Source organism: Trachinotus anak, unplaced genomic scaffold (assembly GCF_046630095.1).
Source record: "Trachinotus anak isolate AG129_WGS33_773 ecotype Australia unplaced genomic scaffold, CSIRO_AGI_Tana_v1 ptg000001l, whole genome shotgun sequence".
Classification (NCBI taxonomy): domain Eukaryota; kingdom Metazoa; phylum Chordata; class Actinopteri; order Carangiformes; family Carangidae; genus Trachinotus; species Trachinotus anak.
Genome location: NW_027273852.1, coordinates 7,840,392 through 7,867,998, shown reverse-complemented (window position 1 = coordinate 7,867,998; position 27,607 = coordinate 7,840,392). Strand labels below are relative to the sequence as shown.

General features: G+C 40.7%; 1 protein-coding gene across 6 annotated transcripts in view; it reads right to left on the bottom strand.

Annotated features, from left to right (window-relative positions):
* The window catches only part of pkp4 (plakophilin 4), a 76,278-nt gene that overhangs the window by 18,686 nt on the left and 29,985 nt on the right, over positions 1 to 27,607 (bottom strand). For 4 of the 6 annotated variants that reach the window (XM_071471652.1, XM_071471739.1, XM_071471479.1 and 1 more), the window contains 6 exons: positions 25,397 to 25,509; positions 19,582 to 19,616; positions 15,913 to 16,044; positions 15,292 to 15,485; positions 13,327 to 13,906; positions 1,857 to 2,027 (listed from right to left, as the gene is read on the bottom strand). In XM_071471652.1, coding sequence (XP_071327753.1) covers positions 1,857 to 2,027; positions 13,327 to 13,906; positions 15,292 to 15,485; positions 15,913 to 16,044; positions 19,582 to 19,616; positions 25,397 to 25,509 — 1,225 coding nt within the window. The remainder of the gene's footprint in view (positions 1 to 1,856; positions 2,028 to 13,326; positions 13,907 to 15,291; positions 15,486 to 15,912; positions 16,045 to 19,581; positions 19,617 to 25,396; positions 25,510 to 27,607) is intronic. The other 2 variants (XM_071471822.1, XM_071471568.1) reach the window with 1 other exon arrangement.

The following is a 27,607-nucleotide window of genomic DNA, read 5'->3' as shown; positions in this document are numbered from 1 at the left end:
TCCTATTGCTTGTCTTTTCAGCCCAGGATCAATATTTCCACTTAACATAAAAATCTTGCTCCCATTTGCACAAAAAAAGTAAAGTGCAAGCTTCCAGAAAAAGTCAAAGTCTGCTTGGAAAGCTGGTGGGAGAAAATGGCCCATTGAAATTTCATTTCACCACATAACAAAGAATACTCTAGGAACAAATTGGATTTTTCTAATGAGCTCACTCTTATAAAGACTCCATATTGAACACCCCCTCCAGCTCCACCCCATTTGCCTTTTCTCAATATAGCTGGCATAAACACATTATAGCGGCTCGTCTGTGGGGCTTCTTCACAGCATCAATAGCATTTATTAGTGAACTTATCGGTCTAAGCAGATCTCCATTGTGCTGAGGAGAAGGCTGAACGGAGTGTGTGCGTGTGTGTGTGAGTGCAAACTAAGCATGTGTATCCGGGGCCGGGGGGATGATGAGTGGAGAATGCCAACATCAGGAGAGCTAGAGGAGAGCAGGCTGCGGACGTGGGTAACCAAGCTGTCCCCTGGCCCCTTCATCCTTCTTTTCATTCTCAGTGTGACACACGGGTAATGGACTCCTTTGTGGCAGGATGACATATCAGTATCTGCCTATTAACTCATGTCTCACCCGTTCTGTCTGACAGTGGAGAGAGGAAGGGAAGGAAGGCAGGGAAGGAGAGGTGGTGAGAGAGAGAAAGAAACATAGAAAGGAAGGGAGAAAAGCAAGGAAGACATAACATACGTAGTGCTAACGGGCGCTAAATAGTCTTCCCCAAGGGAGACAATACACCAGTGTCAAATGCCCCAAATTAAACGGAAGACTTTGAAATATTTGAAGACAAAGGGGACATCTATATAAGACAACAAAAGAAAAGTGCTCTTAATGTGAAGATATGTTTTCTGGAAATAAGAATGGAGATAATGATTGAAAAATTGCTTTGAAAAGTGCTAATATGGATCTGCATGACTCAGCTGCATGAAGATACAGAGACAGCAGCAGCAATAAAGAGATAAAAAAAGGAGGTCAATAAGAAAAGCAAATGTGTTTGGTAGGTTTGGAAATAATTTGGTGTCTGATCACTCAAAACAAAACACTAAAGCAGCAAAGACCCACTACTTTTGTGCTGTGGGCTGTTTTTATATCGACAACATTAATGCAGACCAGCCTACAGGGGAAGAGGAATAACCAAACTTAACATTGTAGTATATCATATGTCTTCCCTGTCTTCTTTGAAAAAAAACCTAAAAAACTCAAGCTTTCTCAAATTCCCCTTCAATATTATTGTTTTATACTCATTTTAGCTATCTTGTTGCAAAAGTAACAGGAAGAAAGCACAAACAGCCTAAAAAGTCATAAAATGTTTTTTTTCCCCCTCAAATCATTTCTCATGGCTCTGTAGCAAATTCTACATGGCCTGGCATCCGTCCATAGGTCAGGGGTTGGGAACCACAGAACTCTAACGATTGTTGTACTGTAACTTCTGTTGTTGTTTTGCTGTTACTGAACACAGTTCGTGTTAACATTCCAGCTGGCAAAGTCACATGAAGGGAAGTAAAGCAAAAATGACATTGAGGTCTGAGGCCGCTCTACAAGTGGATTGAACTCTCATAATAAAAAATATACTGATAATCACTTCATATGATCATTTTCAACTGGGATCATTTCTGCCTTGCAATGTTAAAACAAAATCTGCTTTTAGTATTGATAAAAGGCAGCTTAAAAAAAAAACAAAAACCAAACCAAAAAAGCACAGGGGTGGGTGTGTCCTAGATATCATGTTGACATATCCTTTACAGGTGGTTTGTCACTGTCTTTACGTGATTCTTTATTAAATAAATAATGTGGGACAAACCTGAGGTGCTCCTGTAGAGGGTCCCCTGCTGGGTGTGGCTGGGGCTCCGGTACAATGGGCCCTGGAAAGTCCGATCCTCATAGATTGGTGCAATGTGGCGGTCTGGGGACATGGCTGACCTTAAATCCTGGCCCAGCTGGCTGTGTTGACTGGCATATGAACTGCGTATTCCTGTAGATGTGGGGGAGTAGTTAGTGTTAGCTGTTAGTCGCAGAATGGTCCAGTGATCATACAGACAGCCTCATAACTGAAGTGTCAATGTTTTGAGCCCTGCACGAGCAAAAATCTGTCAGTCAGCTCTCTTGTATACTGTCAAATTGTCAGTGAGCAAGCTTCAGCTTTTTTATTGTAATTCTTTCTGGATAGTGGTATCAGTTATGACATACGGGTTGGGGATGTGTTGTTTTATATTACATCAATTTTCACAGCATTGTGTGATTTTTTATTATTTCCCTCCACTTTTTAAGTAGCCACTGATTTCCATTTATTCTGTTGTGAAAATCTATTTCAAGAAACTTTATACTTGAGTTAGGTAATCAAATATATGAAACAACATGTCTCCTTTAATTCATGTCAAAGTTAATGTCATTGATACATGGTAATGTAGCTCACAGATCTGCAAGGTCTGCACTGTATTAGCATAAAACAATAATGCAACGCAATGCAAAAAAAAAGCAGACATGATGTTCACTGTGACCTCACTCAAGCAGGTTTCAGGGTTAATTTTCATATTTGATGGAAATGATTGGAAACCAGCATGCAGTATGGTAGGTAGAAAAAACTGACTAAAAAAATGAGAAATCAGGATGTGCTTGGAGAAATTGTGTGATTAATCATATATATTGTTCTGCTGACACTGTGTACGACACTGAACTTTTTTCTATGCCAAACCGAAAACAAACATCACCAACTCTGGTGGCGCAGCCACTGAACTGAAGTAAAGTGAAATGGCTGTCAGTAATGTAATCATACAGTATATGTACAAAATATAGTATGATTCTTTAAGGCAATAAACCCAGGCTTGAGAAAACTATCAGGTATTGCTAATACCACGAATCACTGCAAATTCACATAACCAAGAGTTGATATACACAGTACCCAAACACCATAGCTCTGCTAGAGATATTCAGCATCACACTCCTATGGGAAAAATTTAAAGGATGGGAGGGTAGGAAAAAAAAAAAAAAAAAGAAAAAAAAAATCATCTCATTCCTTCTCCCACATTCCTTTCTGTCACCCCAACTTAAATTTGACAAAAAAAATTATTTAATGCTCATTTCCAGTTCTCTATCGGGTTACATATCTTTGACAAAACAAGATGACTTTTGTCAAGACTGAGCACTGACAAATTTGGGCGGCTGTAGCGCCTTGTGTTTTCTTTTGTTGCAATTAAAGACAACACAAAGACTACAGCCAACTACTGCCAACATCCACATAAGATCTACTCCTGTTTAAGAGGAAATAACTATTAAATAGTCTGTATGCAGTTGACAGAGCATCGTGGAGAGGGGAAATATTGCCACTCTGAATGGGATCAGTCCTTTTGTATACCGGTACATGACATACAAATTGAGAGTATGTATGTCAAAGACCTGTGATCTTTTTCTTGTGGAGGAAGAATAGACTGGAGCAAATAGTTAATGCTGCACTAAGTAGACCACTGATGAGGGCCGACCAGGGTGAACTGTGATCGTCCAAGAAGAATGTGAACCAATCAGAACAGACGTTGAGAAATATGTGGTGCAGGAAGCAGCCTGAGCCTCTGTAAACTGTGAGTGTTAAAAAGGCACAGCAGCGACTACACTTACTGAGGGTGCTCGGGAAAAACAACCTGGATAGAAAGCTGCTGGTGTCCTTTTACCGTGCAACCACTGAGAGCATACGGACGTACTGCATCTCATTGTGGTATGCAGGTTGCTCAATAGCAGAAAGCTCTTCAAAGGGTAATAAACACAGAACAGAAGATCACTGTCTGCTCACTGCCCTCCCTGGAGGACATCACCAGCTTCTGCTACCTCAGCAGAGGCACTAACATTATTAAGGACTCCACACATCCCGGTCACCACCTGTTTGAACTGTTGCCCTCTGGCAGGTGGTACTGGTCTGTCAAAACATGCACCTCCAGACTCAGAGACAGTTTCTTCCACAGAGCCATTAACACAGTAAACACAAACAAGCTGCTTATGAGAATGCTTTACTTTTGTACAATACTGTCAATACCATACGGAACAATCACCAATCAAACTGCATCCATATCATACTACTATTTATCCATGTGCAATACTATATTCAACAAGTTTAATTATTATTGTGCAATATAATACACTTGCTCATATTTTATTATTTGAAATGATCTCTGTCTTGTGTTTTTCTTTTTTTCTATGCACCAATTAAGGAACAGCGCTCCTAATTTTGTTGTACGCAGAACTTACAATGACAATCAAGGCATTCTAATTCAAATCTCTGTAATCAGCAACAGGCTCACCTGCCAACGGTGAGAAACAGAAGCACGCAGGTCAGTGCTGCAATTAAAACTCCTTTCCAGACAGGTCACTATAACAACAGGCTGTGGGAGCAGCATGGAGTAGCAAGTCCTGTCTGACTCAGATTCAGTGCAGATGTTAAATAATAACAGCAGAATGAGGTAACAGTAATATATGCTGCTCTGAATACTTCCATATAAAGAAGACCCATGATTATGAGACTCATCAACCATCACCCTCATCCCATGAGCCAACCAAAATCAAAAATGCAAATGCAAAATCCAATGCAAACACGGCACATATCTTCAAGGGAGGACATCTGCAGATATGGTAATTCTTAACATTTCTTGAATTTTCAGTATTATTATGTCCAACCTCAAACTACTAAAATCACCATTTCATTTTAGTCTACCCATTCCACCCAATAGTGAAATGGTATGAAAAAAAACAAAAACAAAACAAAACAAAACAAAACAAAACAACACAACAGCCTCTACAGAAGTTGTTTGGATTCATATGTTGGCTAGTCAGATTTAGTTCTGGTGTCAAGTTAGAAAGAAACAGTCTAAACAATAGCTGCTGGATCTTTGGGAAAAATAAAAATAAATTCTCTGATTCCTTCAAAAAAAAAACAAAAAACTGCTTGTTACAAAAATGTAGGAAGATTTAAGCATATTACCACTCAAAGGTGTGCAAATGTACACAGGTAAAAAAGTGAGTAAAAAATACTTCCATCACTACAGACACCTGGAGCCAGATGCATAAATGATGCGCACACACAAAAACCACTGCACATGAATGGGTATTTATGAACACAGAATGTGCAGTGAGACTGTGCGCACCTCACACACTCTTTTGACACATGGTTCTTCAGAGGAAGCCAAGTGAGATACAGTGAAGTGAAACTGCAAAACAGAATTCGACGTAAACAAAGCCAACTTCACAGAGCTTGCACTTATTATCATCATAAGTTTTGCTAATTACAAAGGAAAAACAGTGTTACAATTCATCAAAGGAAATAATTGTGTTTGTGTGCTCAATGTTTCCTTCAGCATTGTTTAATATTATATCCTCATTATTTATTGTGAGTCATTGGGTAAATATATGTGATACTATTTTAATATTTACAAATCTAAACTAATTTCAGACGCCTGCTTGAAGCCTAATTAAGATGTCTCTGATCCTGACAAATGAAGTTAAGAGTAAAACAGGACTTATTCCAATAAAGTAAACTGATGAGCTCCCATTCGTAATCCAACCAACAATCACTGAAATTGCGCCTCTTTTTTTGTTGTCATTTTCTGTGCCATGTCTGATAACTTGTCTGCAAACTGATGGATTAAGGGAGTGTCTTCATCCATTTATGGCTAATTATGGGAATGGAAATGAGGCTCGTGCACGTGGAATAACCTTTACACCTTTACAATTCTGGTGTTTGATAACCAACATTCATCTTAGGCATGTGTTCCTGAGAGCACATTCAGTCATGACTGTGTGAATGTCCTGCATGCTACACCCTCCAGGTGAAGCCCATCGCTGACAGGATGAAGAAGCAATTGGTCTGCACTTTCCACAGAGCAAGAGCAGGGCTCACAGAGACAAGGACTGTAGCGCACAGGGCATTTCAGATAGGTAGAAAACAGGGGAGACACTGCAATAATACAAAACAGCATTAAGAAAATGAATGGATCTGAAATTTGATGAAAATGACCCCTGCAATTTGAATATTGCTGGTGATGGATAATTGGTTGCAAAATGTCTATCAAACTAAGGGCTAATGCTTGAAAATGGGCTACAATAATGACATGATTCAGCCAATCACTCCCCTGATTAAACTAAAGCTGGAGCTGAGTATGATAATTTGACATGACAAGAACTTTTTTATACCCTTTTTTATATATCAAAGGGTACAATAATGGTCATGCTTTTCCTATGAAGTTTGAATGGGCTGGGGAATACACTAAATTATAGCTGGAAAAAAAAAAAAAAGAACATACATGGGTGTGATGAAAAGTAGAGGAGAAGATGGATATGAAGAGATTTCAGATTTCTTTCATCTCCATCAAACAAAGCCACACATTTCAAGTGATCTGCATGCCCATGTTTGTGTAAAACCTCACATCAGTGAAGCTCACTAAACTGTGAATCCCAGTGGACCAGTATACAGTTGGCAACTAACTGCTCATTGCACATTTCACAAGTCTCCAAACGTCACTTGGGTCCTCTCCAACTGCACGAGCTCAGGCACAGACTGCTGCTACCATGCATAACCAGCTAAATGAGGGATTCTTGTCACAGCCTGAGACGGAGGAAATGAATAAATGAGCATGTTTGCCTCCTTTGGGAGCAGATGGCCTTTGGGGGCACAGCAAGTGAAGATTTAGATCTAGATAGTGGGCCGGACTGAAGCTGACCTTTGAAGCACCAAGTCTTCAGTGGTTAAGAAGCCAAGCTCTGGGTGGGCATCAGGCAGCTGATCAAAGGCTCTGCTAAAGAGAGCCACACAATGAATGCATAAGAGAATCAATTAACTACATTAATGGTTTCTGATTATTTAGATTTGGTTGAGGTCAAGATTACACACTGGTTGAGACTAGTTGATTGACATGGCTAGCCCACATTTTTCTGAGGGAATACCCCAGCTTAGGCTATGTTGGTACTGAAAGTTCTGCTTTGCTACCAGGATGCAGTGGAGTGGTCATCAGGTTTGGGAAAAATCCCGATGGGCCTCTACCGCTCTGACTGGATCACTTAGGATTAAAGGATAACCCCGGGATTTTTGGCCTTATTATTTTACCATGTTTTTTGGTGTAAAATCAGCTAAAACTAAACTAAACAGCTGCTGCAATGTAATTAAAACTGAACTTTTGTCTGTGTAGAAGCACGTTTACTAAAAGTGCTTGTCTTTGCCACTGACAGGTTCAGATTGTTCTAAGTGTCTGACCACATTATGGATAATGAGGTAGACCTATAAAAGTAAGATCCTTGTTTAACCAGAAACATGGCCCTTTGAAAGCCACCAGACTCCCTTGACAAAACCATTTGACCGTGCAGAACACAGTTGCTTTATTCATTTTATCAATTTAACTTTATCACTGACTGTGCGTTTAGCCACTCTACTGCAGACATCCTTGTAAAAAGTAAACAAGGCTGTGGAGGCCAGTTACATGTTCAAGCTTTTTTCTGAATGTTTATGTTGATTTTGAACTGGTAATTGAAAGTCTTTTAAGTGGTGTCTAATGACTAAAAACTAAAACGGACTAAAATACATTATCTAAGAAAGCCTGCCTTGTTTGGTTATGTTTGGTCTCTGACAATAGCATCTCACCACCTCCACCTACTCCACGTGGTGTACATTGTTCAATTCCCAGTGGAACATCAGTCCCACTCCACACCTGCTACCAGGTTGTTTATCCATTATTCAGGAACTGCACGGTGAAAAATATTTATTATTCTTAATTATCCATACAAAAGAAATTCTTTTTAAACACCATTAATAAGAGCAATAAGACACTTAATGCAATGCTTTTAGAGCAGCTTAGAGGGTTTTAGGAACTCCAGGGTGAATGTCTCCTAGCTTTTAGTGTGCTCTCTGGTGTTTTATTGCTAAATAAACCATTGTAGCAGTAACATGCTGTAGATTCACAATATTTGACTTATTAATGGGTTCTATTAAACACCCCACTTGCTTCAAGGCAAAAGGGTTCAACTTAACTATGGAATACAAATAAACAGGTACTCTGAAATGGAAGGCATGTTGTAGTGCAGGGTAAGAAGTAAAACAAAGTAAAAAAAGAATAATGCCGCCGCTGTGTGCTGTTGTGGCAAACTCAACAGCCCAGGAATCCTTTCAATCTGTGGCAGTGCTCACAATAGCCACTAGCAGCAGTTTGGCAGGAAATCAGTTCAGCTCCTCTTGTTCAAAGGTTTGAAGGGGGCGAGGGTATGAAGAAAGAAGAGGTAGTGGGAAGACGTAAGCAAAGGCAGGAGCAACCAAGAAGAAAGCAGGAGAGAATATAAGAGGGGGAAGGAAAGAAAGGATGAAAATAAAAAGAGGGCTAATGAGGCCGTCTAGGACCACCAGAGACTTCTCATCCCATGTAAACCCCGGCCACATGAACCAGGGATTTTGTCACAGCTGTGACCGAGTGAGAGGGACAGAATCTCCCAGGCACAGGAGCCTTCATGCATATCTCTGCCTCTCAGCAGCCTGACTCCTGAAAGTAGCAACATTCAAACAACCTTAGAGGAGACTAATCTGTCTGCCTTCTTTATTCTGCTCCCTTGATAGAGGGGCTACAGTCACTTCTAAAAGCATCTGCAAATTGTCAGGGAGAAATAACATACTGCTGTCTATTGAGAATGAATGGCCCACATTCCTGGTGCGTTATAGTCATTTAATTCTCCCCCTCAGCCCCCTCACCGTGGCTTTAACAGATTATACTTGGCAGAGGCTAGATGAAGGGCGGTGGCGGCAGCTTGGTGCGTGCTTGCTCTGGAGAAACAAACACTTAAATGGATGCAGCTGACTGCATTCCTCAACAAAAATTATTTTCAAAACCCCTCTCCAAACAAACAGGAGAACTGGCTTGATAACTAGAAAATCGTTACACGTAAAAGTGAGACTAGCTATAAAAAATAGAGTTAAAACTACCATGGTGGCTTGGCCCATACGTGCAGAAATGCTATTTCCTCTTGTTCTTTCTTTGTCCCACTCTATTCTGAAATGGACATTGAGCATAATGAGCATATTATTAGGGACAATTTGTCTTCATTTTCCATTTTTCAGCAGCAGAGGGAAAGCATGACTTCCTGCCAATGTCAGTGCAGGGAGCCAGGTGGGTGGTAGGAAAAAAAAAGGGAAGAGAAAGAGAGGAGGGGACTGAGAGGAGTAGAAAGGAAACACAAGGAAAGGGATAGAAGAAAACAGAGGAAAACAACGACAGAGCAAGCAAGAGGTGAGGAAAGGAGGCAAAACAGCTTCTGATAGATACTGACAGAAAACCACCAACAGATACATTATCAAGGCAAGGCCGTCAGGTGGCATTTGCCAAATGCTTGCAATTGAGCCTGATCATGTGATCATCCCATTTACTTCCACTATGGCTCATCAAACACTTGTGACAAATTACTGTAGTAGAGGTAAAGCTCCGGTGAAGTGTATGCAAGGGAAAGGGAGAGTGTGAGAAGGGGGAATAGAGTGAGACACAAAGACAAGGATGAGGAGAAAGGAGGGAGCAAGAGATGAGTGAGAGGAAGACATGGGAAAGGGAGGAGAACTTCGCTGGTGTCTCAGTCTGCTCAGTGGACAGCGACTGAAAACCCATTTGTGTCTGCCGGAGACATCATCAGTCAAAGCAGCAGCATGTGTGTTTGGGTGAGTAGTAGAAATAGATGACAAAACAATCCTAAAAATTCTTCAAAATCACAAAATAAGAACATGAAATTCCACGATAACATTGATAAACTGCCATTTCTGATAAATGTAACTATTCTGTACTTGAGTCAAAGCTCTTAATAATTATCCAAGCAGGCTGCAGGAGCAGGGTGTAGCGTGTAGGCCCTTTACAGGAAGAAAAAAAAAAAAAAAGCACCTCGCTCTAACCATCCACATACAAGACCCTGAAAATGCACGTAAAAAAGAGTTACCTGTTAAGAGACTAAAATGACCTAAAAAGACCAGGACATTCTGGCAGAGCTTACACAACCTCTGTGATTTAAACATGGTAGAAATTCTGAAGTCCGATGAAGAGCAAATTAATATTTGCTGCAGATAACCTGTGCCAATGAAGATTGGAAGCACAGAAAACTTCTTCCACTATCTCAAAAAGGTATCATTCCACTGAGCAGATAAAAAGTCAATTCAGTCACAGTCAGTCAGTTAGCAGCTCCAAAGTGCTAGTAATAGCACAAACATGAGACTGAGCATGAGCTACAAGAAAGGTAAATACAGATGCATGTTCTAAAGCGCTTTGGCCAATTTATGTACAGTGGCTTCAGAAAGTATTCAGACCCATTTTCCCTTTTTGCACACTATTGTATTCATTTCAAATGGATAAAATTGCCATTTTTGCCCATGAATCTACACTGAATAACCCATAATGACAAAGTGAAAAGATGTTTTTAGAAATTTTTCCAAAAAGTATTCAGACCCCATTCTTTATAGAAGTCCCACTGGCAGCAATTAGAGCTTTGAGTCTTTTTGGATAAGTCTCTACAAGCATTGCAAACCTGCATTTAAGCAGTTTATCCCATTCTTCCTGGCAGATCCTCTCAAGCTCTGTCATCTTCTGTCATCTTCATCTTCTTCACAGATGTTCTATGGGCTTTGGCTGGACCACTCATGGACAGTCAGAGACTTGTCCAGAAGCCCCTACAACGTTGTCTGTATGCCTCAGGTCATTATCGTGCTGAAAGGCAAACAGTAGCTGCAGCCTCAGGTCTTGTGTACTCTGAAGCAGGTTTTCTTTTAAGGACCTTTCTGTATTTGGCTGCATTTATCCTCAGTTCTGACCAGTCTGCCTGTCTTTGCCACTTAGTGACTCAAGTGACAAGCACCGTGAATTGCGGGACCTTCTATCCACAGGTATTGACCTTTCTCTGTTGTGTCCAATCCACTCAATTTGCCACAGGTGGACTCATGTCAAGTTATAGACACATCCCGAGGATAATTAAAGCAAAGATGATACACCCGACCACAAAATGGTGCAACAGCACTAAATAAAATGTGCAAAAAGTGAAGGGAAGTGAAGTGAAGAATACTTTCTGAAGCTACTGTAACTCCTTTATCTTTTGGGATGTCTAACAGCATTGTTTCCATTGACTTGTTGAGACCAAAATGTTACAGCATACTGGTATTAAAATGTTTTGACCAATCTGATTTATGTAAGATTCACTCTAAAGGTAAATATAGCCCTGGAATACAAATGTAGTGGTATTAAATGTATATTGAGATGACTGTGATAATATTTCTGCCCATATTGCCCAGTCTTGGGAAGAGCACATACTATAGTAAAATAACAGTTGAGGATGTGACCTTAAATGTTGGTAACACTACAAGACACACATGCACATTTAATAGTAAAAAGGCAATTAGGTGGAGATGATGATATTTAATCAAGACCAAATAAAAAGGCACACCTCCACATGCTGCGTCAACATGCAAACACAATGCACGGAGTGTGATGGAAAAACGATGTCCAACAACAATCAAAAGTGTTCACCTTGAACGTCATCATCAACCAGGGCATCTGAGGATATCCCCAGGCAGCATGATTCAAGCAGAAAACAGCCCATTAACCTTGTAATAATACATTATACAGTGATTTGCTGAATAGGTGCTTCTTTTACCTTTTGGAGGAAAAAAAAGGTTCTTAAAATTTGCGATAAAACCCTGCTTTCACTGGTTTTAAATGACTACTTTCATTTCTTACTCCACGTAAAAAACTTTTGTGTTCTACTGAAATGTGAAGAAAGGTGTGATTTTTGCGGTCCTTACAATATGTAATATCTGCGGTTTACATTATCTGTCAAAGCTATTTTCATATCTACAGGAGACACCTTAAAAAGTGAGAGCTGTGAATGAAACTGAAGGCTGGTCTCTTCCTGTTACTGTGGGTGAAAATTGTTTGGCTCCAGAGATTTGAACAAGAGACGTGTTTGGCTAAAAAACATTAGTTTGTGCCTGTTTTTGGGTCTTTCTGCTAAAAGCATGACACACAAGCTACTTTGGGGAGGCAGGTTCTCCAATAATCTCTCTGTCACACACACACACATACACAGTTATAAAGCTACACTATTTTTTTTCTTTCGTGAATGCTCACTATATAGCCTTGGTAATGCACTCATTAAAGTAATGGATTTGGAACGAAATCCATTATGTGTTGTGGAAATGTTTTCTTCTACCACCTTTTTTATTTTTCTAAACAAGTACACATCCCCATGCATATTGTTAAATTGCTTATCACTTATCTAACCTGCAAAATAAAACTGTCTCTTAATAAACTTCAGATTTACTTAACATCAAATTTACTTAACATTAAGTTAAAGTTTAACATAACAGCTGAAATATGTACTTCTGCTGATTTCTGAAGTCTCACCTTTCTGCAGTGATGGGAAAGTGCGCTCCAAGTTGTGTCAGTGCACCCGTGACATCACTGTTTCATGTCATTAGAGGTGCAGCAAATTTAAAACTTTGAATCCAGGAGGACAGTGCACCACTGCTTTTCTGCATGGCATTAAGTTACTCTTGGTCCTAACTGTATACTGGCTATCAAAGCTTCACAGTTGATTGAAAATGACATAGTCAGTGTTAGTAATGTCACAGTGTCTGAATATCATCTAAGTGGGCTGCTATATTAGGACTACTATATACAGTTTCCTTGTCTATTCTTAACAGCTAAACTAACTAGGATTAGCAGTCTATTTTACTCTTTGAGCTAATATTTGTCTTCTTGCAGGAACTATGTTTTGGCTACCTTCCAGCATGACCACTGACCTCAAAGTCACCGTTTCTTTTCAGATTCAGTGTGCTGAGCAGAGAGCCAACAGAAAATGCATCACTGTCCAAATATTTACAGCCTGCAGTACAAATCCGCTACTCAAGAAGAAATAATTAAAAGCAGTTATGTGCCTACAAAACCGACCTGCTCAAGTTTTACAAAATACCCATTAAGGGCGTTACTTCCTTCTATCAATGTTCCATTAGTTATCAGACCATTTGGAGGATATATACACTTAAACTAATAGCAAGGCACCATGTACCATGTACTCTTCTCCTCTCCAATTTGACAAAAGGTATTTTACTATTGCTATTGTCCTTACACATTTTTATATAAAACAATGCAAAAATATATAGAAAAATATAAATAGTATAAAATATAAAATAGTTACTGATATGAGAGTCTCTATGAATTTGAGCAGGCTGCAGAGCTGATTCACTCTAAAACTCCAAACATGTTTGTGTGTGTGTGTTTGCATTTGAGCACCTGTGAGGCTGTCAGGTCGTGTCATCCTCTCGTAAATGTCGTAACTCTGGGGTCCGTAGGGGTCAGTGTTGTGGAGCACCGAGCGGGGCAGAGTGGAGCTGTAGTGCTGGGGCACGGCGGTCATACTAGCCCTGACTGGAGATGATGAGTGAGTAGGCTGCTTAGTTAGTGGAGGGTTAATGTTGTCAACCATTGTCAGAGGTGAGCCCATGCGACCTGACGAGGACCCTGCAGATGCCTGATAGGGCGAGGTGGTACGGCTAGCGCTGCCTGACCGTGAGTTTGTGGAGCCCATGCGTCGCAGTGCAGCAGGGGAGTTCTTCTGGGTTGAGTAGGGTGAGCCGCTGCCACCGCCGGCGGTACTGGTGCGCTGGGCAGAGGGCAAGGTTGTAGAGAAGATGCTGGAGAGGGGTTTGGGTTCAGTTACAATGGGTGAGCCATAGGCACTGCCAGGTGAGGTACGCAGGGAGCCGCGGGAAGGGGACATACTGCTGGCATATGCTGGCGAGTGAGAGCGAGAAGGCACTGAGCTTACCCTCCGCATAGCACGGCCAGGCACTGCTGTCGTGACTGCTGGAGCCTGCAAGTGAGGTTAAAAAAACAATATGGCTTCATGCAATGTTTCTACAGTCCTTAAGGAGCTATAAAAATGATTAACAATTATGTACTCACTGCCTTGAACTGACCTAAGTAATGACATGCTAAATAGCATAGGATTAAATAAACAAATTCATTACAGGGCATGACTTTACTCTTGGCTATATTTATTTTCCCTTTTCCGACCCCCTCTATAGGGTATGAGCATGCCATTTGGTTTCTCAGTGGTCTCTGTGCATGACACTGCATGAAGCATGATTATGTTGTTTGCTCAGTGCACTGTGTTCCTTCTGTGCCTTTAAGCTTTACATTGCTACCTTCACCGAAAACATGTCAATTGAATTCTGGTGTTTCTATTTTGTTGTCATTAAATAAAAACTCACAGTCAAATCAGAATTAAATTTAATGAACATTGTGAACCATATATAATAAAAAAAACACAAATTGGTACAAAGGTAAGCAGCAAACTGCCCGAGGTAAAAAAACAAGACTAGGTTAAAACCTACTATCTGGCTGGACTGTATATGGTCAACATGCGAATTTGAGGACGTAGTTAAAAACTGGTCTGGAACCGGCGTAAACAACTGACATCATTGTGTGGTATTTGCATTCTGCCTTCTGTCAGCCACTTTTCAGCTCTCCTTCCCTCTGTGCTCACATATATATATATTTATTTTAATATTGCCCCAACTATAATCCCTCATATATATATGTATATATTTTAATACAGTAGAATTCCAAATTCAGCTGTTCTCATTTACATGTTTTTATATTTCTGTTTTCAGACAAAGATACAAGTATGAAATAGTGACTGAAACCGTCTGCTCTGCACTACTAAGATCCTTTTGGATTGACGTGTTAGACAGCGCTCTCTACCACCATCATCACAACAACAAATGAGGGAATATCTCTTGGAAGACTGGTGTTCATCCCTCCAGTAGTGTTCTACTAGAGTAGAGATAATCGTGGAATCTATGCCAAGGAGCATTGAGGCTGTTCTGGCAGCACATTGTGGCCCAAGACCTTGTGTTGGTTTTTCCTTTAATTTGTCACCCATCTGTACATGAAAGACAAATGCTGTGCCGTGACTTCCGTTACATTTAAATTGCTAGCTCTGGCCTTTCTCCTCTGACCTCTCTCGTGTGCAGAGCTGCTGCTCACTGAATCTTTTTTGTTTTTTTCACCATTCTGAGTAAAAACTCTAGAGACTGTTGTGTGTGAACATCCCAGGAGAACAGTTTCAGCAATAATCAAACACCAACAATCATGCCAAGGTCAAAGCCACTAAGATGTCAAAGTTTAATTCTTTAAAGATACATTTAGTGCTTGACAACAACAATATGTACTATGTGCAGTTGCTGACAGTACCTGGGCTGAAGCCTGGCCCTCGGCCCTGGCATTCCTCATAAGGGTGCCAGTGCCAGCACCGGGAAAGGAGTGCTGCATCCTCAGCTCTGCCTTGCCCAGGTTCTGGCTGCTGAGATAGCCACTGCTGGCATCCTGGTAACCACTGTCCGAGTATGAGTTCATCTGGGTTGAGCTACGCGAATTCCCTGCGGACCCTGAGAGAGATTGACAGAAAAAAAATGAAATAGAGAGGAAGAGGAGAGTGAAGGGTTAGAGGTACAGGAGACAGACACATCATAAAAGGTTTCATAATAGACATGACCTTTACCTAGGTGGCATTACTAGCACTGCAGGGGGATAACTGTTCTATCACCCTGAGATTCAGTGACCCATGGTACATTCTCAGCCTTTCACCGGCTGTGATGAGGGATCAGCTGTTATCAGTGACACTCAAAAGTATCAAGTATCAGTTTGGGCAAGAAAAAAAACAGACTTAATGTTTTATCAAAAGATAAGTCGAGAAATGGTTTGCAGTGAATGAATTGCCATATAAATGTAGTTGCATAATGCTGAGGCAAGAAAACAAAGATGTGAGTTAGAGAAAACAGTACTGCAGAAGATGGAAAGAAGGCAATAACAGACCCTCACTTTCATGGAGGGAGGACTGCTCCGGGGAGTACAGAGACACCTGCTCTGACTCAGTCCTGATGCGGTAGCTGGGCGACTGGGAGCTGTCAGTCACACGAGACTTTGTGTCCCCTGCGGCGGAGGCATCTGGGAAGACACAGCAGAGCAGGGGGAGTCAGACAGAGGAAGAGCTTTGAGTCTGAAACAATTACAGAGTTTTGGCTTTGGGATGGAAAGATTATTATAGTCATTAAATCAGCAAACAATTTTTGGGGTTGAGAGGAAACAATAACAGCCAATAATTCCTGCAACATTAGTTTCACGCCTGTTTACAGTTGGAGTCATTCAATTTTAATACCATACTAATTTTGGAAAGCAAAATTGGGTAGCATGTCACTTCAACTGTGTTTACAGCCGTGCTCCAAATAGTTTAACAGCTCTAATATTTCCCTACACCCCCCTCTCTTCATGCATGGCAACAACCAGTGTGGCAAACAGGAACTGGAATTAGCCCTCTAATGTCCCTGTGCACATTGTTTCCCTATAATCACAATCTAGTTAAAGCGTGACTACTGTCAGTGGGTTACTCTGCAATCACTAGAACAATAGGCAGCAAGCAGAGGGGAACAGGGAGGCAAACATTGGCAGCCAGGGTCTGTCAAATCCTGCTCAGTCAGCTGGTGTGTGAATGAGAGCTGAATTCTATGAAGAAGCCGCCTTGTTGCCCAAGCTGACCTGTTGAATAAATCTGTTGACACATACTGGCCTAGTGTGTTTGACAACCTGGCATCATGGACTCTCACTTCTGGACGTCCAAGAGTGTTTACCCATTTACAAATAGAATTGACACAAACCGGGTCTTAAGTCAAATGGTCAGAACACACATTTGGTACAGTCTGGTGTGAGAAGGTCAATCCCCTGCTTTTTCTCAGCACCAGTACCACGACTTGAGCCAGTGCACTCTGAATCAAGCATCCTCAATATTTGCAGGACACCATGCCAATCGCATTTCAATACAGCTGCTATTTTTCAATTTAATACAAAACCCTGTGTAAAATAACAGCCATATAAATTTTAGTTTCAGTTTCTAATTAGCTTTACTTTCTCGCTCGCCTGCTCGCTGTCTCTTGTGTGCTGTCCTTCTTTGTCTTTCTCTCTTTGTACTTTAATACCCATCCCTTGTTATAATTAGGGAGCAAAATGGCAAAAGATTAATGTGTGAAGTAAGTGTGAGACATACAGAGAGAAAGTTCACAAGAAAGATCATATTTGAATCAATTAAAATTTAATGTGTGTGATAAAAAGGACTTATGTATTTACAATAAAACAAGATGGTTCTATAAGACCAAGTGGCATTTATATATTCTTTGAAGGTAATCTTAGTCATGACACAACTAAATGAGTCTTTTGTCTTATTCCATCCTGGCAGTGACTCTGTGTCTGGCACATAGTGTATCCTTTTAGACCACAGGGTTTTTATACTGAGCCTTGACCCTGTTTGACAAATGAGATGCCAAAAAGCCAGAACAGAGGAGAAAAAGGAAGAGAGGGAGAAACAGCAAGTGGAGAGAGGGAGAGAAAGAGAGTGAGAAAACCCTTTTTCACAAACTGAGGATCAAGCATTACTGACTTCACATATCCATGTGTGGCAGGGGCTTTTGGCATTCACATTTCATTCCCCATACATAACAACTCCATGTTGACTGTTAGCACATTAGCACTCTGGATAGGCAGGTTTTTTTCTCCAAGACACTAAAGAAGAGAGCTGTCAGCTCTCACAGAGGATGTCTAGGTGATGAATTTGAAAACATTGCAGTTGAATGTTTATATTTACTACCTGGCTACGTAATTATCATCAATAATAAACACACAAACACTGTACTAAATTTGTATATAAATACATTTGTGTACAATTGTGTACTGGATAAAACAATAAAATTCTGCCCATCTCGACTTTTATCCTTATTTCCCTCATGTTATGTTGAGCGTATTTTATTGGACTTGAAGACTTTCTGGGTTTGTGTTCCCAGTTAATGATGTGTTGGAAAATGATGCGGAAACTGGATTTTCAAACAATTCGGTGGATTTTCAAAATTAACTGTGACATCACATAAGGAAGAGCAGCCAAGCTAGGTGAAGTTTAAGTCTCATTTTGACATAATAAGGTTAAAAATACATATTTAATCATGATGCTAACATGTTGAGCTGCCTGTATATTGGAATACCTGTCTGAAAAAAAGAAGAAGCAGCTAAACAAAAAGAGACAGGAGAGAACAGAAACGGAGAGAGAGCTTTCATTTTGGGAGGTTTGTCCTCTATTCTCAGTGGTCATGAGGTGTGATTGCATTGACATTTCCTGGGGCTAAAAGGCTTGTTTCCACAGTAACACTTCTATCCCAAACTCTCAGACAGTGGAGACATACAGCAGCTCATGAGGCCAATAAGCCTCACAGACAAAAACGTGGCCCTTTATGCTCTGTACCACACATTTAGACTTTAATTCATTTAGACTGGAAAAAACTACATTACCACATCTGACTATCATTCATCATCTACAGTAGAATGAGGAATCAATACAAAGCAAAACAGTGGTTATGATTAGTCCCCGACTCTGTTCAAACACTAATGAAATGCATTCAGCAAGGAAATGGGGAGCGGGTGGCAAATGAGAAAACCGTGTAGTATTAATATTCCCAGCGCATATGTACAACTATAACCCCCCATAGGCTCCTCTGATGAGATCGACAATAAAAGATTAATGGCCACTGCAGAAATTTGCTAAGTTCCACTATGTAATTAATAAGCCATGAAATACATTAGTATATTCAATTCATTATCTGTTCCCTCCTGAAGATCCTTCAAGGATCTGGACTAAACAAACAAATACCAAAGGGGTCTGTGAGAAATCCTCCCTCTCCGTGTCACCGATGGGGTTGTGTGAGTGGGCAGAAATAGCTTAGATAAATATTAAAACAAGAATACGCCTTGGGCTGTCCATTACTGTAAGTGTGGTGGAAAAGGCTCATGGTAGCAATGATTACTGCGAAAATGTAAAACACGCCTGCTGTGCGCAACACATGCACGTGGAAACACACAAGTCCTCTCTGCAGATATTAAATTAGAATTGAAAAGCACTTAACAAAACAGTTTTTCCTTACTAATGTTACATGGGAGCATTTTATCACTGTGATACTGAGCAGGATTGTCTAGTACACTGAAAATCAATGCATGCCTTATAAAGTAAACCAGGATATGCAAGCAGATGGGTACCTATGTCAGATGGGCACTTATACTGACCACTGAGTAGAAGTTTTAATAGGTCCAAAAGGGATTAACCAGGGTCAAACAGAAACAGAAAGTAACAAATTAATGAATACAAGTTAGACTGATACAGAAGATGAAGAGCCTCAAACCTGTGGCTATATATTTTAGCATCAACGGTATCTGCAGCAACAAGTGTCACAGAAAGAGTAGGTGGACTTGTGACCCCATTACTTTACAGTAAAACTCTATGGGATTAATTTGGTGTTCCACATTCATTGTTTGAGACATACTACAGCATGCTACAGGGGACAACAAATATGATCAGAATGCATATGGGAAAAACGGGGGGGGGGGTGGGGGGCAGAAGAGTTGTTGTTGTTATGGAGAGGGATAGCTAACTATCCAATCGAGTTGACATACCTGCAGTTCTCCAAGGCAGGGACTTCTCAGATGAGCTGTGAGGGGGGGAAACAGGAGATGAAAAAGTGAATACATGCATTACAAACAGAAACACCACAGTGAATGACATGAGTGAATTCACCTGGAAGAGACACCTTGGGGCCTCATATACTCTTTCCTTAGGCCTTTCAAAACAGGGTCAGAGATGGTAATCACCGTGTTTCAGATAATATTGCCTGAGGTTTAGATTATACTGTCTAAATGGAGTGGAGTTTACAACTCAGATGTAAAGTCAATTTCTCTCCTTTCTGTAAAGTCAATTTCTCTGCTTTCTGTAAAGTCAATTTCTCTCCTTTCTGTTTATCAAGACCTAAAGGGGCCTTTGGTGAAAGATAGTGTTGTTTTTGAGGACCCATCACCACTGACCAAAAAACTATAAAAGCAATGGAAGCTGTTTTGCACCTGTAGCTTTAATTAACATGCTAAGCTGAAATGTGAAAAAGGCCAGAGGGGTGGAGTACAATCCGATGGGAGCTGATAGTGAACACAGACAAATGGGCGAGCTCCTATAGTAAATCAGAAGTGATCATACAGAACATCCAGACACACTCAGTGCTCCGACATCCTGACATGCATGCCTGTGTACATTCCAGCACAGAGAGAATCTGAGACAGATATTCAGTCTCCAGAGAATAATGCGGGAGGATAATGGCCCAGTCAGAGAGCACTTACAGTTTGTGACTATAATTCAGCCACAACAGTGAGGATACTAGCAAAATCTGAAAGGATCTATTGACACTGTGTGGTATATTGATGATGAATGGTCGTGGATCAGTGGAACAAGGATCATATTTAATGGCAAGCTTGGCACAGAAAGGCATCAGACCATGCAAAGAGGTAGACAATGGCACAGATCTCAAAAGGATCCCAAATGCATTTTCAGAATCTGCATATTGGCAGCAGCTTTTTGCGCTCTTGATCTCCTTTGGAAAATGTCTGGGTCCTCACAATCACCATGAAGCACACTCAATAACCACAGTAGATACATTATAACCCCTTAATGGAGAAGTATAAATCCAGGTCAGGGATTGACTGAGCCTTCACCACACAAATTCTTGCAATTAAGGTGTTGATGTATACAAGAGGCAAGCAGGAAGCAGGGAGAAGCACATGCTGCTCTTAATTCTAAATTCTTCAGCTTGTTAATGATTTTCCTTCAAGTACTACTTTGAATGGAGTCCAGACGCATAATTAATAATACAGAGATTTTAAATCAGTTTTACAAGTCAATTTTGTAAGAAAATATGGACTAAAAACCAAAACCAAACAAACTGAATTTATGTTTGTTCGGATCATGATCAATAATAATTGATCACGACGAAGAGAACACTATGTTTTATTTTTTAATCTTCTTAAGTCTTATCATAGGTACTTATGTAAGTATCTATGAAAACACTATCTATCTATTTTTCCAAGACTGGTTATTATGACAGGCAGAGGCCAAACAGGAGACCTTAGATCTCTTTTCTTTATTTGCTGGTCATTATTATCAAGCACTAAATGTTGGTACCGCTATTTTTTCCATCTAAGGTGACACTTAATGAGCTTTAAGAAGCACAGCTCTCAGAATTTTAATGAGCATGCAGGCAATTAAAAAAAGGAATTTGGGCCAGTTCTGCTCCACTGATCCACGGCAGATGAAGAAGAAGAATGGATACCATAATGATGATGCGTCATGCATGCTGCATGCTGACTGGCTGGTTTGGCAGAGACTTTGTAAAGTGATTGTAAAACTGTGATGCTGATGAACAACATGTCTGACCCTGGCAGGATACTTTATTTCCCATCAACCCCTTTAGCTAGTGAGAGACTGGCTGCATGGGAGGTCGCATATTTAAAGGGTTTTGCCAGAGGTCAAGTTTGATGACCAGGCCCTATTTGAATGGAGGGGGTGGTCACCTCTGGAGGTGTCATGGAATGTAATAACTCCCATCAGCCCCCTTTAGTGTGTCGTCACCTCTGCTATCGTCCTGCTGAGCTATTGAGCCAAGCAGTGTGGCCTCAATGGTTAAAGCTAATCTCCATTCACACACAAATGTCTGGTGATAGCAGTTTCATTTGTCCTCCACTGGCTTTAAAAAAGGTGTGAAAATGGTGTTACATGTTTTCTTTATAGGATCTGTAGGAGGTGGTTGTTGGATACCAGTCCCTCAGCAGGAAGAGAGCGGCATTTACATGCATTTGAAAAACGTGATATCTATCGGCAGCACTGATTTCTAAAACACCAGGTGCATAGGAAACTTGTCTTATCCTTAGGACAGGACTATAGTAAACCTAAATAACAAAGGGAGAATTCTGCGAGAGACTATTTAGCCACTATTCAACCCTTACCAATGTTTCTAAAAGGTTTTTTTGAGTGTGTCCATTTGCATGCCAAAGACCCATGGCACAGAGAGTACCCATATCTCTGAGGCTGCAGTAAAGTAACGTGAAAGGAGAACACGTATAGCAGCTTGGGATTGTATCCAAATGAATTAAATCCAAATTCAAATTTTAACTGAAAAAGAAACAGCATTAATTTTCTGCAACAACTAAAAATATGAGTGACAAGATAAATCAGGTTACACATCGAAACAGTGGGTTATTTACACAACACAACTGAAAAAAGAATGAGGAATGACATACTAAAAACCCCAGTCTACAAAACAACAACAATCTGCAAGTGTCTTATGTTGATCTGGTTCTGCCTCAGTTTATAGACATAATTAAAGACTGATTATATTGTCCAGAAAAACAAGAAACGTTTACTCTAGTCCTGATACTGATACTAATGTAGTGGCAATCACTACATGCTTTCTGTGTGAATGAACAGTGTACAGTTGTTGCATCCTCAAGGCTTTTGTTTTACTAATCAGCTCGCTACCATTAACAATATTAATATTAATAGTTACTAGACATGTTTTGAAAGAATCATCTTATCCCGAGGGCCAGCGATGCACAATGCAATCCAAATAGTTGGGAGCAAGCAAGGAAACTCAGACAAAAGTAAAATAACATTTGTAGTTAAGACAAAAAGCTTCTTTTAATGATATTTCTCCTTTCATTAACTGTGTGCAGGGGCTGATGTATGTCCTAACCTACCTAAAAAACCCAACAACCCAGTAATAAAGGTTGTAATGACAGAAGGTTTTACTCCAAAACAAACCTAGTTCCATCATGGTCACCATCATTATATGGTAACCACCAGAAACAACTGTTTCTGTTGAGATTTTGGCAACTACAACAGCAGCTGTCACAACAGTCACATCCACTGCTGACTCTAGCTGACAAAATACTGATCTTTCTCACCAGTTAAGCTACTTCAGAAAGCAAAGAGGAGACAAAGAGTGAGGCTTCTTACTAAAAATGTATCCATTCTAAAATGAATAATAAAGCAGGGAAATTATGAATAAAGGCCTTTCTCTAGGACTTCTGATTTTCACTGTGGCTAACAAAGAAACCCTTTCATATTAGAGCCATATTAGAGTCAGAAGATCAAGTAAATAAAGACTGCTTGTTTCTCTAGCTTTATTTCTAAAATTAATCTTGAGTTGGCACACATTTGTTTGATGCTTGTCATGGCTGAGTGAGTGAATACAGGACAATCACAGGAAAGCACATGTGGCTTTTATCTCCAAATATGATCACGGTGTGGCTGGATACACTAAAAGTGAGGTGAACAAAAAGGAAAAAAAAAAGGAAATGAAAATAAATGTACTGGCTGTGTATTTTTTCCGAGAGTTGGTCTCCACACCTTTTTCAAAGCACTTGAAGCTGCTCTATACGTGCACCTCTCTAAAAAGGGAGAAAGGGGAATGGACACTCTGAATCCGGAGTACTGCAATCTGTTGGTAGTACGTGGGTGCATTTTGCAGGTAAGCAGGCTGGAGAGCAAGGATTCATCAAGTAAGGGCATAGGGCTTATGATCTCAAAGCCAGCTAAAAATCACAATACCTCCGCAGCCCCTTTAGAGACTTTTTTTTTTTAGATCACTTGATGTTCTTAAAATGTGCCCATGCTCTTAAACAAAGTATGTGTATACATCTGGAGTCTGTGAGATTTTCAGGTATTATACAGAGGAGTTATGTAGTGCCACTGGGCTACAACTTCCTGTGGCCTTAGTTCGTGACATCAGACACTGCCGACTCCTTGGCATGTAGAAATGGCTCTATATAAAGACTTTTAGGAGTATTAGGCAGCCTTATGTGGCCCAGGACAAACTTGTGTTCACACTGCTAAAAGAATGTGGCCACATGTGGCCCAAACCACCTCCAAATGTGGTATGCATCCTCAATGTGTCTTGGGTGCATTCACACCTGTTCTTAGAGCTGTCCACTTGTGATCAGATCACCCGAGACGGATGTCTGAATGGGGCCATAGAAGCGCTCACGCAGTGGTCAGGGATGCTCTAACAAGAAGTACTGTGTCAATGACATGGTTCAAACATGGCTTGAGCCACTTCATACAGGTCAGTTATCAATGTCTTTGGGTACAGTGACTCCTTAATGCTGTCCACTTGTGATTTCCTGACCCAAAATACATTTCACAGCCAAGTACAATGATGATCTACTGTTTAATTCAATGTCTCACCATCATATTCTTATATCAGGAACCTTACATGTAACCTTAAACTTGCCAATGAGACATAACATATATGGCTAAAGCAGCTGCACATCAGTGGATATTTTAATTAATCATTAGTAAAACCCACACAATACAGAACTATGCCTCGCCATCAAAACTGCTGGCCTTAATCGAAGCATTTAAGCAAAAGCAACAAAGACGGCCGCCCACCCTGAGCCCGGTTCTGTTGGAGGTTTCTTCCTGTTAAAAGGGAGTTTTTCCTCCCCCCTGTCGCCAAGCGCTTGCTCGTTGTGGGAACTGTTGGGTTTTTCTCTGTAACAAAGTAAGGTCTTGACCTTACCCTGTAAAGTGCCTTGAGATAATGTATATTATGATTTGGCGCTATACAAATAAAATTGAATTGAATTGAATTGAATATTAATAGTGCCTGCAAAATCTAATCATTAGGCAGTCTCTTAAATGTCATATTCTGTTAATCTCTATTGGTATTCTATTATAATTAATAATGGTATTGATTTTCAAAGCTGCTATTGGTCAATGTCAACAGCATTCTCCAATATCGGTGCATCTCTAGATCATTTGAACATTGACAAATGACACTGAAGCAAACCACCAAACCATGTGATAATACAAAACTGTTGTCAAACCATCACAGCAAGCCTCTGAAGCCCATTCAGATATTGAACATGGTGCAGAGCTTTACCAATGAACTTGACATGTCTGATCCACAGAGAACAGGACAGAATGTGTGGTCAGTGAGGTGTGATGATCAGGCAGCCAGGTGTTGTAGCTGATGAAGTGAAAATGAGTTCACAGAACAAACTCTGAGGCTCTTTCACACTGACAGCAATGCTTTACTGAGCAAATAGCACTCCACTATCATGCACATTCACAAACACGTTCACATGCTGTCACTGATAAACATAGGCTTAATATATTGCCTACAAAGGAAGTTGTCAGATTAACTTAAAAGTGACTTGAGTAAATTTGCCAGGACTAAGTCTGCACAGATCAGCTTAGGTAGCACTGAAACAATTCTGTCTATTTCAAAATAGTAGGACAGATTTAAGCACACTGGGTAGCTCCATCACTATGCCATAAGGTTACACTATGGAATATGGCCACTGCTGTGAAGGATGAAAAAGCCATGTGTCGGATTGTGGCTGTGTGTGTTCTTGTGTGTGCGTGTGTGTGTGTGCATCTTCTCATTACCTGCTGCTACCAGCGCCTGGCGACTCGGCCCCAAGTCTGCATCTTTCCAGCTGATTGGCCACAATCTGCCTCTCCACTTCCAGCTCTCTGGTTAGCCGCTCAAACTGGAGCTCCTGTGTACAAACAACAAGATATATAGTCTCAACAGAGAGAGCTTTATGGACTTCTATTGACAGATACGACAAAGTCAATATGAGGGAAGCAGGTTGACAGTTTGACAGGTTGCTCCAACAGTGTTGTGCTTCATCATGGCATGTAGGTTAATGATAACACAAAATAGAAGCTTAAAGCACTGCAAACAAGCCAATTCAAAAAAGCAATGTTTGCTCACAAGTATCTTAAAAATAGAGACCATGTACATCCCTATACACAAACTTGGGTAAAGACACACGCATGCGATGTGGTACTGCCATTTTTCCAGCCCACACAGAGAGATAAGCACCACTTCAGCGGGTGATATTTAGCCTTGGTGGCACTGTTCCTATGGGAGACAAGTAGAAATCAGCATTTGACTAATTATCTAGCCTGAGCGAGGCGATTACTTGCACAGTTCTCTAGCACAGAGCACTGCATCATGACACTCATAAGACACGCAAAGGGACCTCTGTGCACAGAAAAATGATGGCATACACACATATGCTAATTTGCATATCCTAGAAATACCTTGTTACTCACCCACACCACTACATTTGGCAGTATAAAGAGTGTCTGCCGTCTATTACCAATAATTATGTTTTTCTTGCAAAAAGGCCTCACTCACCATAACTCTGTGTACAGATGGTAGTTTCATTGTCTTGATACCCTTAGTTGCCCCATGTAATGTACATTACCATGGTCAATTACATTCCCAACCAGCTGCATACACACACAGACACACGCACACGCACACGCACACAGACACACACAGACACACACACACACACACACACACACCAGACCAGCTTCTTTTGTGACCTGTCTGTGGAAGTTTGGTCACCCTTACGCACTAAGACCAGCCCACTTTTCACACCTCTACTCTCACAATGTTCCCCAAGAGTGCACTGAAATTTCCCTCCAGGCATGCTCGACTCACCCCTCCCCCAGACTACTGCTTTATACCCTCCACTGCTCTCCGCTGCTCTGCTTCAGTTGTAGATACGTATGTGAAGCTTGACTGCAGTGAGAGGGAGCTGGGGGGAAAACTACTACATCCTGTTCCCTCAATGTAATTGACATTTTTTCATGTGGCTGGGATACCCGTGCACAGCAACTATGATAACATCTTGTGGTGTGTGGTGTGTGTATGTGCAAATAAGATAAGTAGACCATTATTCATTCCAAAGGAAATGTTTGTGTATCAAATATAAGATGGGACAGGATGGTACAGTAAAAGTGATTGTTTACCTTCATGACGTGGTGAAGGTTTAATGGTGTGATGACTTGCACAAACACAGTACACAAACACAGTAAAAGCCTGCAGCTGACTGTGGCCATATACCTCTGATAACATTCTCCTTTTGCAATATTTAAAACCAAACCGCTGACCAATCAGCACAGCACATGTTCACAGACCAATTTTTATTCGACAAAGGCGCAGCAAACAAAGCAACGCTAATCTTTACGACAAACACAGTATGTTTCCTCCAGCATAAATAAATAAGTAAATAATATAAGCCTCCAAGGGTTAATCAATGGGAAGCTTATAATGTGACGCAGCTGCAGGAAATGTTTAGTGTGCATTAACAGCAACTTACCACAGCAAATATTCATGACTGGCTTTGTGAGGTGCCACTTTTCCCAACACTTTAATCAGCGTAATTTCCCTGTATACCCAAAAATTATTGAGCAGATTATATTTTGTCTTTCAGATCATTATCCTAATCATTTTATCGCCCAGCACAGGCCAGTTTTAAGAGGCAGACCCAGGAGGGATAGCAGGGATCATCCTTGTGTTGTCTTACTCCTGATACAAATACACACCCACGAGCTAAAAGGGTGCACATACTGGAAGCAGGACAGAGACAAAGTGGGCACAACACTGATTTACTTACAGAGAGAAATGGGCCATCAATCGCCCGTGTGACAAATACCCCTACTGACAAATTTAGTCACATGAAAATTGCCAATTTCAACCCTTCATTTCAACCAATCATCCCTGTTTCCATTCTCACTTTTCTTGAGACAGATATAACTCAGTACGAAAGGTCAAAATAGAAAATACTGACATGTATT